General features: G+C 38.5%; 3 protein-coding genes across 5 annotated transcripts in view; all 3 read right to left on the reverse strand.

The window, feature by feature from the left end:
• Positions 1-19686, reverse strand: part of LOC114471230 (protocadherin gamma-C5-like) — a 252429-nt gene extending 232743 nt beyond the window's left edge. Inside the window, exon 1 of one of the 3 annotated variants that reach the window (XM_028459896.1) lies at positions 17103-19682. In XM_028459896.1, the coding sequence (XP_028315697.1) occupies positions 17103-19493 (2391 nt within the window). In that variant the 5' untranslated portion in view covers positions 19494-19682. Of the gene's footprint in view, positions 1-17102 lie in introns of all 3 variants that reach the window. The other 2 variants (XM_028459902.1, XM_028459907.1) reach the window with 2 other exon arrangements.
• On the reverse strand, positions 811-4661 carry LOC114471490 (protocadherin beta-16-like). Its single transcript, XM_028460329.1, has 3 exons — positions 2095-4661; positions 990-1038; positions 811-827 (listed from the first exon to the last, which is right to left on the reverse strand). Exons 1-3 carry the CDS (start codon positions 4480-4482, stop codon positions 811-813), a joined length of 2454 nt encoding a protein of 817 aa, XP_028316130.1. The 5' UTR covers positions 4483-4661.
• On the reverse strand, positions 8779-11403 carry LOC114471491 (protocadherin beta-16-like). The gene is made up of 2 exons (XM_028460331.1): positions 8856-11403; positions 8779-8783 (listed from the first exon to the last, which is right to left on the reverse strand). Exons 1-2 carry the CDS (start codon positions 11272-11274, stop codon positions 8779-8781), a joined length of 2424 nt encoding a protein of 807 aa, XP_028316132.1. The 5' UTR covers positions 11275-11403.
• Positions 19687-20320: the final 634 nt, after the last annotated feature.

Consider the following 20320-nt stretch of genomic DNA (forward strand, 5'->3'; position numbering starts at 1 on the left):
ATGAAGGGAGCAGGATTGTCGGCTCAGCTACTTTCCAGAAGCATGCTCCTCAGCTGAAGTATAAGCAGCATCACACTGATAATAAACACATACCACAATATACTTCACCACACTGTCAGTAGCTCAAATTAAGACTATACTTTTCATCTCAATAACTACGATAAAGAAATGTTTATTCCTGAATGAATCAAGATCATAATATGATAAATGAAGTGCTTTGTAATCTGTATCTTCTACTTATTCCACAAAATTATAGAATATTCAAAAACAGTCATTACTTTAATAAAGGCTTAAAAAGCAACATTTCTTAAATAAACACCACTCTTTTACTAAACAGTGGTGTTTAGATCCAAATTGAGGTAAAACAAAACTTATTTTCCAAAGTTCAATAATACTTTTGTCATGCAGGGCAGAAGGGCAAGTGCTTGAGCATCACTGGGGTCTATCTGTGCACTTGCCTGAAAAATTGTAATATTTTTGTACTATATTTTAGGTCTTGTCAAGTGCTTTAAAGTTGAAATTCATTGCAGTTTTTATAATAGTAATAATAATAATAATAATAATACATGGATTTTATATATTGCTTTTTCATAGACTGTCAAAGCACTTTATTTTGTATCATTCTTTCAATCTTTCACATACAGTGGTGGTAAGCTACAATTTTAGCCACAGCTGCCCTGGGGCAGACTAATGGAAGCTAGGCTGCCATGGTACACCATAAGCCATTCAGACCAACACCAACACTCACTCACACACCACATTCATACCAGACAATTACTTTGGTCGGGATGTAAACCGGAAGCGAGGTTTCTAGTCATGGCGCAGCTCTGTGAAAACAAACACACATGTGCTTTTAATCTTTAAAAAGGCATCTGCTGCTTTCAGTCAGTGAGTTGCTCAAAGCTACAGGACTTTACTGTTGACAAGTTGTGATCATAAATAAGCAACAAACAATGCATCAATTTTCACCAAGCTGTTTCTGACATTACCCGGAAGTGACGTCATGGCGACCAGCCCTATGTGGGTGAAGCGTCTTACCTATAAGGACATGGACTGATACCACTAGAGCAAATGGAACTCTCAGTGGTCTTCCATCCAAGAACTAACCAGTTCTAGCCTTTCTAGCTTCTAAGATCTGACGAGACTGAACAATGACAGAAATATGGACACAACCTCCCTGTTTTTGCAGGTTTGCAGTCATCTTTTTATTTGAGGATATGGTTTAATAGAATTTAAAAAAAAAAACTTTTTTTGAACAAAATTAAGTTTATTTGAATGTATCTTATTATCTATTATAGTTCTCACTGTAATGCTTGATTAGACAGGAAAAGACTCAAATGCAGGACCCAGAGTTTGAGAGTATATTCGAGAAGATGTTTGGTACACACCACACAGGCAAGCAGTCAAAAATCAGACAGAGGCGCAAGGGGAGCAAGCAGAAGCAAAAATTTGAGGAGTCAGAAATATCACTATAGGAACGCTGGATCACTGGTCAGGAAAAGAACAGATCATTTGGCAAATAGAAACTAATAGAGCAGAACTAAATAGACCAACAAATGAATGTGATGAGTGATGGCTGGGAGCACAGGTGAAACTGATGGGGCAGGCTGAACAGAGGGTGAAGCAGCCAGAATGACAAAGAAAACTAGAAACCAAAACAGGAAGTGTCAAATAAAACCAAGAAAACCAAACTGTAAACGTGGATGTTACACTCAAAAATGTATAAATATTTATTATTGACTGTAACAGCTTTAACAATGCTAAAACAGAAACAATACATCGATCTTGGAGCATTGGCTTTATGTTTAATAGCGACTTAGATATAAATAAGGTTAAATGTAACTAAAACAAAGACGTGTTCATTTTTTAGCATGGATTTGCTTTCAGTGTGCAATTAAGTTATTGACCTGTTAGTGTTTTGGGCCCACAACAAAGGTGTTAGGCAGGTCCTTACCTGTCGAAAGAGAGCAGCTGTACGACAATAATAATCCTACCAATGGTCATTACAATCATGTTGTTTCAGAAAAACGTCATAGTGTGTCGATATATGAAAAAAGAGTGAGAAAAAAATTATGGAAGAGGAAATAGTCCTACCTCAGGAGAGCTGTCAGCACTTCCAAAAGCATCAGCAAAGTCTGATGGGCTTTTCCTCAGAGTCTGCTCAGCAGGCAGCGTGTTGTCATTGTAAGAACTGACAAACTTAAAGTCACTGGTTCTAGATCCTGTTGTCAGGTAGGCGTCATAATTGTAAGTGCTGCGTAAAGTTCCTGTGCCGTCAACATCTGCGTAATTAGGAGGCAGATAAGCTCCAGGGATGGTAACTGCTCCATCAAACAACAGTCTGGGCTTTCTCCTGCGACAAAACCTCACACCCAGGATGATGATGATGAAGGTCAGGAAGAAGGTGGACACGGACACCAGCGCAATGATCAGATAAGAGGTCAGCTTGGAGTTTTTCTCATCATAAGAAATGTCCTTCAGCTCTGGCACCTCAGCCAAGTTATCAGAAATCAGTAAATACATGGAGCAGGTGGCAGACAGAGAGGGCTGTCCGTTGTCTTTCACTGACACAATGAGCGTCTGTTTCATGCTGTCAGTCTCACTAATGTCCCGCTGTGTCCTGATCTCTCCACTGTGGACACCAATAGTGAACAGTCCCGGATCAGTGGACTTGACTATCTGATAGGACAGCCAGGCGTTCTGTCCAGAGTCTGCGTCCACCGCGATCACTTTGGACACCAGAGAGCCTCCGTGTGCAGCTTTGGGGACCAGCTCGGTCATGAAGGAGTTGCCCTCCGGGGCGGGGTACAGTATCTGAGGAGGGTTGTCATTCACATCTGATATGAACACACTGACGCTCCCGTTGCTGCTCAGTGGAGGAGAACCGTTGTCTCTGGCCATCAGCTGGACTTTAAAGCTCCTCAGCTGTTCATAATCAAAGGACCTGACAGCGTGGATCACCCCCGTGTCTCCGTTAACAGACACATAGGAGGACACCGGGGCACCGTTCACCTCAGCAGCTAACAGAGAATAAATCACTGTACCGTTTTGTCTCCAGTCAGGGTCTCGAGCAGTGACGGAGCATAAAGTGGAGCCAGCTTTGTTATTCTCACTCACATATGCGCTGTACGACTCCTCCTCAAACACAGGTGGGTTGTCGTTGATGTCAGCTACAGATAAGTGCAGACTTTTAGAGGAGGACAGAGGTGGAGAGCCCTCGTCAGTGGCAGTGATTGTAATGTTGTAATCAGACACTACTTCACGGTCCAGCTGTCCTGTGCTCACCACAGAATAATAGTTTTTAATAGAGGGGACCAATTTAAAAGGGACACCCTGCTGGAGGGAGCAGCGGACCTGTCGGTTCTTCTCAGAGTCTCTGTCCTGCACGTTGATGATGCCCACCTCTGTACCAGGTGACACGTTCTCAGGAATGGGATTGGTCAGAGATTTTACATGGATCACTGGAGCGTTATCATTTACATCAATGATGTCAATAATTAAAGTTGCATATGAAGGCTGTCCCAGACCATCTTTAGCACTGATCTGCATTTCATATGAAGATTCCTTTTCATAATCAATTTCAGCAGCTACTCTAACTTCTCCAGTTTTCAGGTTTAAAGAGAAAACTTGGTTTTCATCTGCAACATGATTAAATTTATATCTAACTTCACCATTAATCCCTTCGTCTGCATCAGTAGCACTCACTGTGATCACCAGTGTATCTAAAGGAGAGTTTTCAGGCAGACTGGCTTTATAGACAGACTGACTGAACACTGGTGCATTATCATTAGCATCCAGCACAGTGACGTGTATGACTACAGTACCTGATCTCTGAGGAGAGCCGCCATCTAATGCGGTAAGCAAGAGCATCATCTCTTTATTATCCTCTCTGTCTAATTCTTTGTCTAAAACTAACTCACCATATTTCTGTCTTCCTGTTTTTGACTGTATATTTAATTTAAAATGATCATTTTGCTGTAATGAATAGCTCTGAACAGCATTTTCTCCGATGTCTCCGTCGTGCGCTTCATCCAATGGAAATCGTGCGCCTTTGACTGCTAATTCACTGATTTCAAATCTAATCATTTCTGCTGTAAATTGTGGTGAATTATCATTAATATCCTGAACGCGGATATTTATTCGATGCAGCTCTAAAGGATTTTCCAGCACGAGCTCCTGTTTAACGACACACGACGCCTTCTTGGCACAAAGCCCCTCTCTGTCCATCATTTCTTGTACCAGCAGGTCTCCTGTATTCAGGTTTAAACCGCAGTATTTCACACCGTTATCCTCCGTGTCGATACGAGCCTTACGAGCAGACAGTCTGTCCAAATCCAGTCCCAGATCTTTAGCGATATTTCCGATCACAGATCCACGTTTCATCTCCTCCGGGATGGAGTAGCTCACGTCTCCGTTTGTGAGGCGCACGGCCAGGAAAACAAAAGCGAGGCCGCACTGCACCGTCACAGGGAACAGCCTCATGTTTGGAACAGATTCAGCTCAGACAGATGTGTAAAATTCAGAAAAGGAAGGAATATTAACTCCAAAATGCAGCGTGATGTGAGTCTCTTTGTTAAATCCACAGAGCAGCAGAGCGCTGTGTGTGCAGTCAGACTGAAGGGTGGAGAGCGGACACGTCTGTTTATTCTGTGGAGCCATGGTGACACCACCTGTACGTTTGGAGATATAACAACTGTAAAGTTTTATCAAAATAATTCAAAAAGTATTTATTAAAAACTTTCTACCCATTGCATTATGTGTCTTTCAAAATGTATTTCTAATTATGACATTCACTAAAGCAGTGTTTTTTTTTTTTTTTACTTTTTTACCTGCACCTCCTGAGATTTTTGGTGAAATTATGGTGCCTATATCTTTATAACATTACCCTCTGTTTTTTTAAATTATTATTATTATTATTATTATTATTATTATTATTATTATTATTATTATTATTATTATTATGTAATTTAAGTTTGTATTGACTTTCAAAACATTTATGAAACAGGAACAAAAAAAACAACAACAAAACATTAGCATAGAGGCTGATGCACCCACTCCTTATCCCTCAAATAACCGCATATAAAAGGTTATAGTAAAAATATCCATTAAAATAAATATCTGCAATTAGTTGGGACGTGGAATGTGGGAAATTCAAAATACAAAACAATATCATTAAGCAACACAGAGGATTTACATGACATCATCAGCTTTAATAGAGTCCCAAAAGCAATCCCAATCAGTGTCTCTGTCCCATAGACTGTAAAAAGAACTTGTTAAACTTGACCTCATACGACGCTGTGTACGCCATTGATTTTAACCTCTGTACTTTCTAATATCCAGTGTAAGTGTCTGCAGGCTCTCCATATCAGTCATTTCAGTAAAGAGGCTTTAAAGGGAAGAGTTTTATATGGGCCTGTCCAGAGAAATCTAAGCACTTTTTAAAGAAACAAAATTGACATTTCAACAACCATTTTGCCCTTCAGCACCTCTGCATGTAGATAGGTGAATATTAGTCCAATTTCCTTTTGTGTAAAAAAAAAAAAAAAAAAAAAAAAATCAGTTTTACCTAATAATTTGTGTTTTCACTGTAAGTAAAATTGTCTCTCAGGTTGAACATATACACTTGGTCCTTGGGCATTAATGTGACACCCCTGATACAGAGCACCGATATAAACCATGTCTTTATGCACCTGTACACAAAAAAAAAAAAAAAAAAAAAAAAAAAAAAAGAAGCATCCTAGAATTCTAAACTCAACTGGATGATCACCTGATTTGGTGTATTTAAGCAAAAGCAGTTAGGGTCAAAAAGTATGAACACATACCGGTATATATTAAACTATAAACTAATGTCCACAAAATACATTCTGCCTTGCCCTGGCCTATAGGGTAATGGGATCTTTGCCAGGTATATAATTATAGAAAATATGGAATTATGAAAATAAAAATAAAAATCCCAAGCACACTAAATTAAAATAAAAACAGTCATCATTTCAAGAATGTATATTCAAAAATGACCAAAAACATGCAGGGAAAACAGAAATCATCACATATTTCAAGCATTGAAACTCATTGCAGTTTGATTTGTAATAAATTACAATCTGCTGTACTGAAACTTCTGTGAAGCGGCAAGGGTTCATGATTAAGCATAGTGTAAAATGTCATAAATGTAAACTGCAGAGGAATAAAGGTTTAAACAGGACTCATTAACTCTACAAAAAGAGTATAAAACATATTGTAGTCATACAGGTAAACAATTTCATATGGTTATACTAAAAAACCGAACCTCGGAAACAGGAAGGCCAGATTAGAGTTTGCCAAACAACATCTTAAAAAGCCTTTACAGTTGTGGAACAACATTCTATGGACAGTATGAGACAAAGATCACCTTGGCTTAGAGTGATGGGAAGAGAAGAGTATGGAGAAGGAAAGGAACTGCTCATGATCCAAAATATACCACCTTATCAGTGAAGCATGGAGGTGGTAGTGTCATGGCGTGGGCATGTATGGTGGCCAATGCAACTGGTTCCCTTGTATTTATTGATGATGTGACTGCTGACAAAAGCAGCAGGATTAATTCTGACATGTTTCGGGCAATATTATCTGCTCATATTCAGCCAGATGCTTCAGAACTCATTGGACTCAGTGCAGATGCAATTACCCCAAGCATATTGCCAAAGCAAACAAAGATTTTTTTTAAGGCAAAGAAGTGGAATATTACGTAATGGACCAGTCAATCACCTGACCTGAATTCGATTGAACATGCATTTCACTTGCTGAAGACAAATCCGAAATGAAAATGCCCCAAAAACAAGCAGGAACTGAAAACAGTCACAGTACAGGCCTGGCTTAGCATCAGCAGGGATGAAACCCAGTGTCTGGTAATGCCTATAAGCCTTCAAAACTTCAGGCTGTAATTGACTGCAAAAGATTTCCAACCAAGTATTAAAAAGTGAAAGTTTGATTTATGATTGTAAATTTGTCTCATTACTTTTGGTCCCTTAAGAAGTAGGAGGCACATATACAAACTTTTATAATTCATACACTGTTCACCCGATTTGAATGTAAATATTTTCAAATTAAAGCTGAAAGTCTAGTTTAAAGCACTTGATGTCCCAATATTTATGGACCTGACTGTAGTCTGCTCAATATTTTATTTCACTGCATAAAAGACATTAACCAATACCTGTCTCATCTTGAGAGGCTTAAGTGAGTGCTGCAAAGGCAACGAAAAGTCAAGCTAAAAATGATGTGGTTGGAACATGTTTTTTTAAAATTACATGAAAAGTCATTGAAACAAAAAAGACAAGTTATCATATTTTTATATCAAATAAAACTAGCTTATAAAAAATGACTAAATAAAATAATCATCAGAAATCAATGCGTTATTACATCCAAAAAACCGGAACAAACTAAAAAAAAATAATGCTTTCAAGAATGCTAAGAACCATAATCTATTTAAGTGTAATTGTTCTTACAATATCTATTTACCAGAAAATCTGGATTTACATTTTTTGCACTATCAAGAGGAATCGGTCCATCTGTACAAATGAGGTAATGCTAAATAAGGAAATTAATTAATTAATAAGATAAAAGAGAATTATGACAACAAGCAATTGGTATTATTTGGTAATATCAATAGCAAACAATTTCTCCAACAACAAATAACTGACACAATCTCAATAAAACAATGCTTTAAAAGTAAATTAAAGTCAAAAAAAAGTTCTAAAGCTGAACACCAATTACTCTTAGAAATAACTGTTGCATTTTTAAAAAGCAAAGAAAACTACAGCCAATGTACTCTGCAGAAAAAAAGCTGAAGGTTTTAAACACCAATGACAATAATCAAATAACCATCATACAAGTATTAGTTTTTTGGGGGGTTTTTTAAACTGAAAAGTAATTTTTGTTTTGTTGAAGTATCTTTATTTATTTACCAATTCTCACTGTTACTGAAATTAATGATTCAAAAATATATTTAAAAACTATGATGCAAACCTTGCAACAACTGAACACTATGTAGGCTTTCATACCTCAGAAGAGCTGTCAGCAATTCCAAAAATTGGATATTAGTCTTTGCTATTTAATATGTATTAATTAGGAAGTATTGCATATAACAAACTTTCAATAAATTAGATTAAAATATCTTGATGTTGAAAGGAAAGCTATTGTGACAGGGGATTTCCCTCTGAAACAATCCAGCTGAATCTAAACATAGCTTTTGGGACAATAACATATTTATTTTTCCTGTAACTTTCTTTTTCCTGTCAAACAATAAGACATTCACACACGAACCTTTTGTTTCAAAATACCATATACTTTCCTTTGTAGAATAACAAAAAAATGCCTGTATTAGGGAAAAAAAACACAAAAGAAACAAACTGTAGTTTCACCAAGGTAAAAGATTCATTGGTAATCAATTAGTAGAAGGCTTCCCAACAATATACCATGACCACAACGCCTTTGTAGGAAAAACATCTGAAATCATTGAATAAGTGCAATTGGACAAGGGTTTGGATATGCTGGTTTTGAATTTAGCCTCAATATGATAATATTGTTATTTGAAAGTAAACATAACAATGTGCAATTATTTGGTGATCCTTCAGGTCTTTATGATTTTTCTGGTTAAGCAGAAGTTATCATAACAGTTATCAAGCAGAATTGGCTTGTGAGAGTAAAGCATTCACAGCTACTTTATAAGTCTCCTCTTTGTGCTGTTATTCACCCACTTTTAGGGAATGTGAGCTCTGCATGGATAAACTGTGCAAAAACAAGGTAGTTTTACCCTGTTGTGACAAAAATATGTATAATGGACATGGTGCCAATATAGATTAATTAAAAAAAATGTATAAATATACACATCGGTAACCAAATTAGTAATAGTCCTACCTCAGGAGAGCTGTCAGCACTTCCAAAAGCATCAGTAAAGTCTGATGGGCTTTTCCTCAGAGTCTGCTCAGCAGGCAGCGTGTTGTCATTGTAAGAACTGACAAACTTAAAGTCACTGGTTCTAGATCCTGTTGTCAGGTAGGCGTCATAATTGTAAGTGCTGCGTAAAGTTCCTGTGCCGTCAACATCTGCGTAATTAGGAGGCAGATAAGCTCCAGGGATGGTAACTGCTCCATCAAACAACAGTCTGGGCTTTCTCCTGCGACAAAACCTCACACCCAGGATGATGATGATGAAGGTCAGGAAGAAGGTGGACACGGACACCAGCGCAATGATCAGATAAGAGGTCAGCTTGGAGTTTTTCTCATCATAAGAAATGTCCTTCAGCTCTGGCACCTCAGCCAAGTTATCAGAAATCAGTAAATACATGGAGCAGGTGGCAGACAGAGATGGCTGTCCGTTGTCTTTCACTGACACAATGAGCGTCTGTTTCATGCTGTCAGTCTCACTAATGTCCCGCTGTGTCCTGATCTCTCCACTGTGGACACCAATAGTGAACAGTCCCGGATCAGTGGACTTGACTATCTGATAGGACAGCCAGGCGTTCTGTCCAGAGTCTGCGTCCACCGCGATCACTTTGGACACCAGAGAGCCTCCATGTGCAGCTTTGGGGACCAGCTCGGTCATGAAGGAGTTGCCCTCCGGGGCGGGGTACAGTATCTGAGGAGGGTTGTCATTCACATCTGATATGAACACACTGACGCTCACGTTGCTGCTCAGTGGAGGAGAACCGTTGTCTCTGGCCATCAGCTGGACTTTAAAGCTCCTCAGCTGTTCATAATCAAAGGACCTGACAGCGTGGATCACCCCCGTGTCTCCGTTAACAGACACATAGGAGGACACCGGGGCACCGTTCACCTCAGCAGCTAACAGAGAATAAATCACTGTACCGTTTTGTCTCCAGTCAGGGTCTCGAGCAGTGACGGAGCATAAAGTGGAGCCAGCTTTGTTATTCTCACTCACATATGCGCTGTACGACTCCTCCTCAAACACAGGTGGGTTGTCGTTGATGTCAGCTACAGATAAGTGCAGACTTTTAGAGGAGGACAGAGGTGGAGAGCCCTCATCAGTGGCAGTGATTGTAATGTTGTAATCAGACACTACTTCACGGTCCAGCTGTCCTGTGCTCACCACAGAATAATAGTTTTTAATAGAGGGGACCAATTTAAAAGGGACACCCTGCTGGAGGGAGCAGCGGACCTGTCGGTTCTTCTCAGAGTCTCTGTCCTGCACGTTGATGATGCCCACCTCTGTACCAGGTGACACGTTCTCAGGAATGGGATTGGTCAGAGATTTTACATGGATCACTGGAGCGTTATCATTTACATCAGTGATGTCAATTATTAAAGTTGCATATGAAGACAATCCTAGACCATCTTTAGCACTGATCTGCATTTCATATGAAGATTCCTTTTCATAATCAATCGCTGCAGCTACTTGAACTTCTCCAGTTTTCAAGTTTAAAGTGAAAACTTGGTTTTCATCTGCATCATGATTAAATTCATATTTAACTTCACCATTAATTCCTTCATCTGCATCAGTAGCACTCACTGTGATCACCAGTGTATCTAAAGGAGAGTTTTCAGGCAGACTGGCTTTATAGACAGACTGACTGAACACTGGTTTATTATCATTAGCATCCAGCACAGTGACGTGTATGACTACAGTACCTGATCTCTGAGGAGAGCCGCCATCTAATGCGGTAAGCAAGAGCATCATCTCTTTTTTATCCTCTCTGTCTAATTCTTTGTCTAAAACTAACTCACAGTATTTCTGTCTTCCTGTTTTTGAATTTACATTTAATTTAAAATGATCATTTTGCTGTAATGAATAGCTCTGAACAGCATTTTCTCCGATGTCTCCGTCGTGCGCTTCATCCAATGGAAACCGTTCTCCTTTGTCTGCTGATTCACTGATTTCAAATGTAATTGTTTCTGCTTTAAATTTGGGTGAATTATCATTAATATCCTGAACGCGGATATTTATTCGATGCAGCTCTAAAGGATTTTCCAGCACGAGCTCCTGTTTAACGACACACGACGCCTTCTTGGCACAAAGCCCCTCTCTGTCCATCCTTTCTTGTACCAGCAGGTCTCCTGTATTCAGGTTTAAACCGCAGTATTTCACACCGTTATCCTCCGTGTCGATACGAGCCTTACGAGCAGACAGTCTGTCCAAATCCAGTCCCAGATCTTTAGCGATATTTCCGATCACAGATCCACGTTTCATCTCCTCCGGGATGGAGTAGCTCACGTCTCCGTTTGTGAGGCGCACGGCCAGGAAAACAAAAGCGAGGCCGCACTGCACCGTCACAGGGAACAGCCTCATGTTTGGAACACGTTCAGCTCACACAGATGTGTAAAATTCAGAAAAGGAAGTAAAATACGAAGGAATATTGACTCCAAAATGCAGCGTGATGTGAGTCTCTTTGTTAAATCCACAGAGCAGCAGAGCACTGTGTGTGCAGTCAGACTGAAGGGTGGAGAGCGGACACGTCTGTTTATTCTGTGGAGCCATGGTGACACCACCTGTACGTTTGGAGATATAACAACTCTAATAATTTAAAAGGTATCATTTAAAGCAGAGACGTGTTTAGCGGAAATAATCACGCATGTGTTTAAAAAATAAATAATAAAATTAAATATATATATGTGAAATTTATATATATATATATATATATATATATATATATAAATTATACACTTATTTCTTCACACTGGTTTAAAAATATTTTAATTGTAATTGATGAGTGAAGGAGGAATCGTAGGAGTAATTTTAAAATAACACTAAAAAATTATTTGTACGTAAATTTTGCATTGCAATATTAGTTTTGCAGCAACAATTGTGAAATGGTTGATGTATTATTTGTAATTATAGTGAAATAATAGCCTATATGTCTCTCTGTTGAAATTTTAGTTGACTGCAGTTATGTGTAATAATTAGTGTTGGGAAAGTTACTTTCAAAATGTAACACATTACATATTAGTAGTTACTGTAATTTAAAAGTAATTGGTTACATTACAATATTACAGTCTCTGAATTGTAACGCTTTACACAACTTTTGAATTACTTTCACCAAAAAAAAACGCAGAAGAATGACTAGCCATTCTAAAATGCTAAAATATAGTTTATTGCAGCCAATTATTTATCCAGTGGAGGGTAATGTGGTATAGCATAATGACTGTGTAGGCAACAACAACTTAATAAATCAGAATCAGAATCAACTTTATTGACCAAGAGTGTATGAATACACACGAGGTATTTGTTTTGCACAGTGAAGGCTCATGGCGCAATAAGTAACAATGACCGTCAAAATCACCAAAGCAGACAAAGTTAAAGTCTGGTAAGTCATGATAAAGATCGTGTAAATTTTTAAAGTCTAGGCCTATTCATATGAAACATATAGAGCTAGAAACAACTATAATGTAACCTATAGCTTTATGACATGACAAGACACACAATCTCTTTCTTTTGTTTCTATTCTTTTTTTCCTCTTTTTTAATGTGCTGTTTTTACTGCTGCTAACATTATGACCAATAAAATTGAAGCACTATTTTATATGAGCACCGAATACAAACCAGTCACAAGATAACATGATCACCAGTCAATGCTTAACACTGTTTTCTATGAGCACCCAATACAAACCAGTCACGAGGCACCCAATACAAACCAGTCACCAGATAGCATGACCAACAATCAAAGTGTAACACTATTTTCCATGAGCGCCCAATACAAACCAGTCATGAGGTGCCCAATACAAACCAGTCACGAGATAACATGACCACCAGTCAATGTTTAACACAATTTTCTATGAGCACCCAATACAAAGCAGTCAAACCAGTCACAAGATTTCATGACTACGAGTCAAATTGATGATGGCGGCGGCGACTCGGGTCAGCTCTGCTATTGTTTTGAGCGGCAAGCTATCGGCATTCTACTGTGAATGTCTCTACAAAAACCACTTCTAAACCAAAAACTTCAACACCGCAGATTAAAGAGCAGGAATCTGGTCTGTATGAGTCTCAGTCTCAGCCATACCTGGTTCAAGTAGTACAGCAGACAGAGAGAAACTTCATTTCTGCTGCACTTTGTATGACTCTTTCCCGCAATTTTGTCGTCTGCTCTCTTTCTCTTATTCATCGCGCCTGAATCTCTATCTGTCAACTTGGTGTTAGCTTGGCACCGCTCGTGTTTCTTCAAGTTACTGGTGCTATTTTTCACATCTCAGGTGAAAATGTGTTGTAAAGCGCGTTATGGAGATTTGTAATGGGTATAAAATTATCTACATTTTACAAGTAATACGTTACATTACTGTGTTACAGCAAAAAGTAATACATTGCTGTAATTGCATTACTTTTGTAACGCGTTACTCCCAACACTGGTAATAGTTCACATTATCAGATCGTTACACCATTTCACTCTCATATAGGCTACCATATTTCAGGGTGTTGGTGTGTGATTGACTGAAGAAACTCTATCAGGTGTAACTTTGGTCGCCAGAAATGTATGTTTTTCTGCTTTTGTGGCTCAATCTTTTTTCGGGACATGTTGTCCTTCTAAAGATTTGGTTGGGATGTGGAGGAGACCTCCTCCTCGGTGCATATCTGTGCCCTGACAGTTCAACTTGGCACATGATTCTGTATGACAGCAACAAGAAGTGAGACTAGTGCGATGGATTGATGTGTTAGTAAAATAAGTAAAATATAGATCACAATATCTGCTGTGTGAGACATACCCTGCCATGCATGTGCAGTTATATAGCATGTAGCCTAATTCCCTGAGCGTGTACACTTAGGCATCATAAGGGTTTGTCTTTATTCCCTGTCTCTGGTTGAGCAGGACACCTGCCCTCAAAGCTCAAAACCCTGAACTTGTGTTGTAAAAGTGTCAGTATTGTATGACTACAAATATACACGTCTTAAGATTTATATGCTTTCTGATTTGTGATGCATGAAAGAAAAAGAGAGGTTTTTTATTCATGAAATGAAATTGTAATGCAACAGAGATATACTTTTAAACATTATGGCATCATTGAGATCATTTCACTTTGAAGCAGGCTTTTGTTTTTGGTGCGTGCATGTAATTTGTAACAAGAAACCGTCTATAATTTAGTATGTTTCCAAGCAGCCATATTTTAACAATAATTGTTCTACACTGCAACCATAAATTTTTCAACTGTCCCATGGTCAGAATGTTCCAAAAAAACTAATGTAAACAAGCCTTAATCTACAAAAAAAACATCAAATTTGTTATGCTTGGTTATACAACAAAAAAAGACATGCCATAATAATGTCAGCTGTACCGACAATGACTTGAGTGTCAGAAAAATAGTCTGAGTCTGCAATAGAAATAAGCAGAAACCTAGAGCCATGAGTAACCTTTTCAATAAGTATTTACCTGTTTATAAATGTGTTAGATGTCAAAAGAGTTATGATGCCAAATACTGTAAGATGCCCTTCATATTTTGTTTCCCCTAAAATCTCTGAAAACGCAAAAAACCAAGTACACTTTGCAGCACAATAAGATATTCAAAATGTAAAGGATTTTCTCACTTCTTCTTTAAAAAAAGATCAAACTACTCAAAGATAAAATATTATTACTCAATGATATTATAAAGGAATAGTTTTTAAAAAAAAGATGCAATTGTTGCCAAAAAAATATTTTCACTTTGGTCTCTCACAGTCCACAATATGAAGTCTAAAACCATTCTGTAAACACACAGCAAATACCAAAAAAAAACATAGTAATCTAAAAATAATTGTTGGTGTATAGAAATAAAACAACAGGTAGAGAGATAATTTTAATCTAACCAGAAAAAAATCAGCTGAATGTATTTCATCATTTTAATCTATTTCATAAACCAAAAAAACAGGTTTTTGATTAGCAACACGCACAAAATGTTCAGGACAAATGTATCAGTGGCACAAAGTATCAAAAAATGTAAATTAGAAATAACCTAAAAGCAATACTAATAATAAAAATAACAATGATGTTGGATCTCCCTCAAATCAGCTACTGTTACACTTTTAAATAGGCTCCAACGCTTTAATGCTATTTACTGCTTTCCTTGGAGGAAATATGAGAACAAATACATTATTCTTTTACTGTAAAATATGTTACTACAAACCAAGGCCTGCAACAAACAAAACAAACAAAAAGAAACATATAATTCTATTAATGAAGAATTTAGCATGCATAAGATGGTACATACAGATAAAGCTATAGTTATCAGTGTAATTACAATAAAAACATTAATAGGTGTCTTTGCAGCTAAGTGGAGTCAAGGTTTGCACAGCATATACAGTCTATATGTAACTGTGTTCACCAAACTCTTGTTTGACACACAAGCAAAACCGGATTTGTATGTTGTATGATTGTGTGAATTAAATAGAAGTATGCGGTATAAGGTACTGTAGTGAAATAACATAAGTAAGTTGTAAAACCAAGAGAGTTACATCAAATTGCCAGGAGAACTAATGAAATGTTTTTAATGCTTAAAGATCTATTTTGGAAAAGTGTAAATACACCAGAAAGGGTTATTTAAGGACCTGTACTATGAAGTTGAATTTCCTCCTATCCTGCTAACGTCAAGCATTTATTCTGTTTGAGCTGTACTACGATGCTGGTTAACTTCTTACTGGGGTAAATCACCATGGTAACTTAGGCTAAACAACTGGCATGGTCGGGAGCAGGTTAAGAAGTGAATAAGATTTTAGTGAGTACAAAAGTCCCGCCTCCTGATCAATCAGTTGTCTGTGCTTAGGAACGAAAGAATATTAATTAATAAATGCAATCCTTTCACATGACGTCCTTTAGTAAAGGTATAGATTTACATCTGATGGACTGATCTACAGTCAGCTGATGAAGTTTGAGTAAGGCGCTCTCTGTTTCCGTCAACAGATTTAGTCATTCATTCTTTCATTCATTGATGTACAATATGTTAGCAATGCTGACAGCCTCAGCAGGAACATACAGCAGTTGTGGTGCTATACACAAAGTGTGGAGGGCCCTATTAAATAATATGGCAATATAAAATACAAATATGGTCCACCTTATGATGTAGGATGACTGAACAATTTATACTGAATGCCACATGTCCCCTTCACAGGGTTCACTGAGTCATCGCAGTAAAACAATGTACTCTCATCCCAGTGTGTGAGAAATTGAGGCAACGTGAATAGAAACATGTCTGTGAGGCAATAAATTTGAACTGGCTGAGCAAAACGCTGTCTGTTTATCATCTGATTATTTCATATTGTATAATGTCACAATTTTACACATTAACAGTGGTGGCAGCTTCCTGCTTGTTTTTGCTGCAGCAGTTGTGCTGTTTTTCATCTGAATTATGGATTTCAATTTTGTCATATTAAAAAAACAAGGTATATCTCTATTGTGATGTAAGTTGTTTTGCATAGTTTCTCAGTGTTTGTGATTGGTCAGAGGATGTAATCTCTGCCTTTTCATGTGAACATGCACGTAGCCAGGCTGAAATCACCTGGCTTAAGTTAACATGTTCATAGCCTGCTTTGTAGTACAGCTGCTCTGTGACAACAAATGTTTGATAAGAGAAACCCGATAATACAGACCCTAACATAAGGCATCACCTAAAAGTGGTAACAGTACATAATCACTGGCCAAAAGGTGACTTAAGAGCTCTGTGCAATTACTAATTTAAATTAAAAAATTATTTGGTTAATATTCTCTGAAAGTTATGGTAATTAATTGAATCATCTGTTCATAACAATATCAGCAAACTTTATGTAAAGCAAGATGAGAGCAAAGCACCAATCAGAGAGAAACTTGGACATTTTACATGATATCTTTGTGAGAAGAACCTGATGATATTGAACAGCTATTTTAAAATTTACATTCGTCAATGCATATCTGTTTATCTATGATATAAAATCAGGACAGACAAATTAGGAACCACCAGCAGAACAACCAATACAAGATTGAGCCAGTAAACACAACATGAGAAAACCTCTACAACCCCCACAAAACAGCCTGTGTAAAAATCACAAAACCAATCAAGTAACAATTTTTTATCATAACTTGATATAAATTCCATTCTAACGAGAGCTTTTAGGAACAAAATAAACATTAGTATTCTTTATAAAACTGTAATTATATATAAAAAAAAAACGCTATAATCCTACCTCAGGAGAACTGTCAGCACTTCCAAAAGCATCAGCAAAGTCTGATGGGCTTTTCCTCAGAGTCTGCTCAGCAGGCAGCGTGTTGTCATTGTAAGAACTGACAAACTTAAAGTCACTGGTTCTAGATCCTGTTGTCAGGTAGGCGTCATAATTGTAAGTGCTGCGTAAAGTTCCTGTGCCGTCAACATCTGCGTAATTAGGAGGCAGATAAGCTCCAGGGATGGTAACTGCTCCATCAAACAACAGTCTGGGCTTTCTCCTGCGACAAAACCTCACACCCAGGATGATGATGATGAAGGTCAGGAAAAAGGTGGACACGGACACCAGCGCAATGATCAGATAAGAGGTCAGCTTGGAGTTTTTCTCATCATAAGAAATGTCCTTCAGCTCTGGCACCTCAGCCAAGTTATCAGAAATCAGTAAATACATGGAGCAGGTGGCAGACAGAGAGGGCTGTCCGTTGTCTTTCACTGACACAATGAGCGTCTGTTTCATGCTGTCAGTCTCACAAATGTCCCTCTGTGTCCTGATCTCTCCACTGTGGACACCAATAGTGAACAGTCCTGGATCAGTGGACTTGACTATCTGATAGGACAGCCAGGCGTTCTGCCCAGAGTCTGCGTCCACCGCGATCACTTTGGACACCAGAGAGCCTCCGTGTGCAGCTTTGGGGACCAGCTCGGTCATGAAGGAGTTGCCCTCCGGGGCGGGGTACAGTATCTGAGGAGGGTTGTCATTCACATCTGATATGAACACACTGACGCTCACGTTGCTGCTCAGTGGAGGAGAACCGTTGTCTCTGGCCATCAGCTGGACTTTAAAGCTCCTCAGCTGTTCATAATCAAAGGACCTGACAGCGTGGATCACCCCCGTGTCTCCGTTAACAGACACATAGGAGGACACCGGGGCACCGTTCACCTCAGCAGCTAACAGAGAATAAATCACTGTACCGTTTTGTCTCCAGTCAGGGTCTCGAGCAGTGACGGAGCATAAAGTGGAGCCAGCTTTGTTATTCTCACTCACATATGCGCTGTACGACTCCTCCTCAAACACAGGTGGGTTGTCGTTGATGTCAGCTACAGATAAGTGCAGACTTTTAGAGGAGGACAGAGGTGGAGAGCCCTCGTCAGTGGCAGTGATTGTAATGTTGTAATCAGACACTACTTCACGGTCCAGCTGTCCTGTGCTCACCACAGAATAATAGTTTTTAATAGAGGGGACCAATTTAAAAGGGACACCCTGCTTGAGGGAGCAGCGGACCTGTCGGTTCTTCTCAGAGTCTCTGTCCTGCACGTTGATGATGCCCACCTCTGTACCAGGTGACACGTTCTCAGGAATAGGATTGGTCAGAGATTTTACATGGATCACTGGAGCGTTATCATTTACATCAGTGATGTCAATAATTAAAGTTGCATAAGAAACTAATCCAAGTCCATCTTTAGCACTGATCTGTAATTCAAAGGATGACACTCTCTCATAATCAATCATTCCAGCTACTCTAACTTCTCCAGTTTTAGAATTTAAAATAAATGTGTCACTGTTTTCATCTGACACATGATCAACTCCATAAGTGATCTCACTGTTTACACCATCATCAGCATCAGTAGCACTCACTGTGATCACCAGTGTATCTAAAGGAGAGTTTTCAGGCAGACTGGCTTTATAGACAGACTGACTGAACACTGGTGCATTATCATTAGCATCCAGCACAGTGACGTGTATGACTACAGTACCTGATCTCTGAGGAGAGCCGCCATCTAATGCGGTAAGCAAGAGCATCATCTCTTTTTTATCCTCTCTGTCTAATTCTTTGTCTAAAACTAACTCACAGTATTTCCGTCCACCTGCTTTAGTGTTCATATTTAATTTAAAATGATCATTTTGCTGTAATGAATAGCTCTGAACAGCATTTTCTCCGATGTCTCCGTCGTGCGCTTCACCCAACAGAAACCGTTCGCCTTTGTGTGCTGATTCATGTATTTCAAATTTCAATGTATCCTCCTTAAATTGTGGTGAATTATCATTAATATCCTGAACGCGGATATTTATTCGATGCAGCTCTAAAGGATTTTCCAGCACGAGCTCCTGTTTAACGACACACGACGCCTTCTTGGCACAAAGCCCCTCTCTGTCCATCCTTTCTTGTACCAGCAGGTCTCCTGTATTCAGGTTTAAACCGCAGTATTTCACACCGTTATCCTCCGTGTCGATACGAGCCTTACGAGCAGACAGTCTGTCCAAATCCAGTCCCAGATCTTTAGCGATATTTCCGATCACAGATCCACGTTTCATCTCCTCCGGGATGGAGTAGCTCACGTCTCCGTTTGTGAGGCGCACGGCCAGGAAAACAAAAGCGAGGCCGCACTGCACCGTCACAGGGAACAGCCTCATGTTTGGAACAGATTCAGCTCAGACAGATGTGTAAAATTCAAAAAAGAGGAATTAAAATACGAAGAAATATTAACTCCAAAATGCAGCGTGATGTGAGTCTCTTTGTTAAATCCACAGAGCAGCAGAGCGCTGTGTGTGCAGTCAGACTGAAGGGTGGAGAGCGGACACGTCTGTTTATTCTGTGGAGCCATGGTGACACCACCTGTACGTTTGGAGATATAACAACTGTAAAATAACTCAGTGTGTTTTACAGAAAGAAGACGTGTTCAGCATTAAATTTAGGATAAATAAACATTTACTGTTTTTTTTTTTTTTTTTTCTGTATATTTTTCACTTCCTACTTCTGTTTTGAAGTAACATCTGTTTTGAAAAATATCTGATGACACCACATACTTCTTTAAACTTATCTAATAAAATATTGCTGCATGACCCATCATTTAGTTTTAACACTATTTATGCCTTTTTGTATTATTATTATTATTATTATTATTATTATTATTATTATTATTATTATTATTATTATTTATATTATTATTATTATTATTATTATTATTATTATTATTATTATTATTATTTAAGTTCTTTTTACCTGAGCTTGATGTGGGCGGAGCAATCGGCTATGGTTTCCATGGTGTTGGCACAGGTGTTGGTCATTTGGGTTGAGAAGCAAATAGTTAGTGACTCTGGTTAGGATGCCTGTGTTCACTTTTTTGATTGACATGTGATCTCTTCTATCAAGCTTTGCATTCTGATAAAGGATGGCTATAATCCTGCACCACGTGATCCATGGCAGACTTGGTGCGGACTATTAATGCATTTAAAATAAC

This window comes from Gouania willdenowi, chromosome 10 (assembly GCF_900634775.1).
Source record: "Gouania willdenowi chromosome 10, fGouWil2.1, whole genome shotgun sequence".
Lineage (NCBI taxonomy): Eukaryota > Metazoa > Chordata > Actinopteri > Blenniiformes > Gobiesocidae > Gouania > Gouania willdenowi.

Bases quoted from the DNA above. Each gene is read 5' to 3' on its own strand.
- LOC114471490 (XM_028460329.1), bottom strand. From the start codon at position 4,482: ATGAGGCTGTTCCCTGTGACGGTGCAGTGCGGCCTCGCTTTTGTTTTC. The intron at 1,039-2,094 runs GTAGGACTATTT...ATGTCCTTATAG, and splicing joins GTGCTGACAGCTCTCCTGAG to GTAAGACGCTTCACCCACAT.
- LOC114471491 (XM_028460331.1), bottom strand. From the start codon at position 11,274: ATGAGGCTGTTCCCTGTGACGGTGCAGTGCGGCCTCGCTTTTGTTTTC.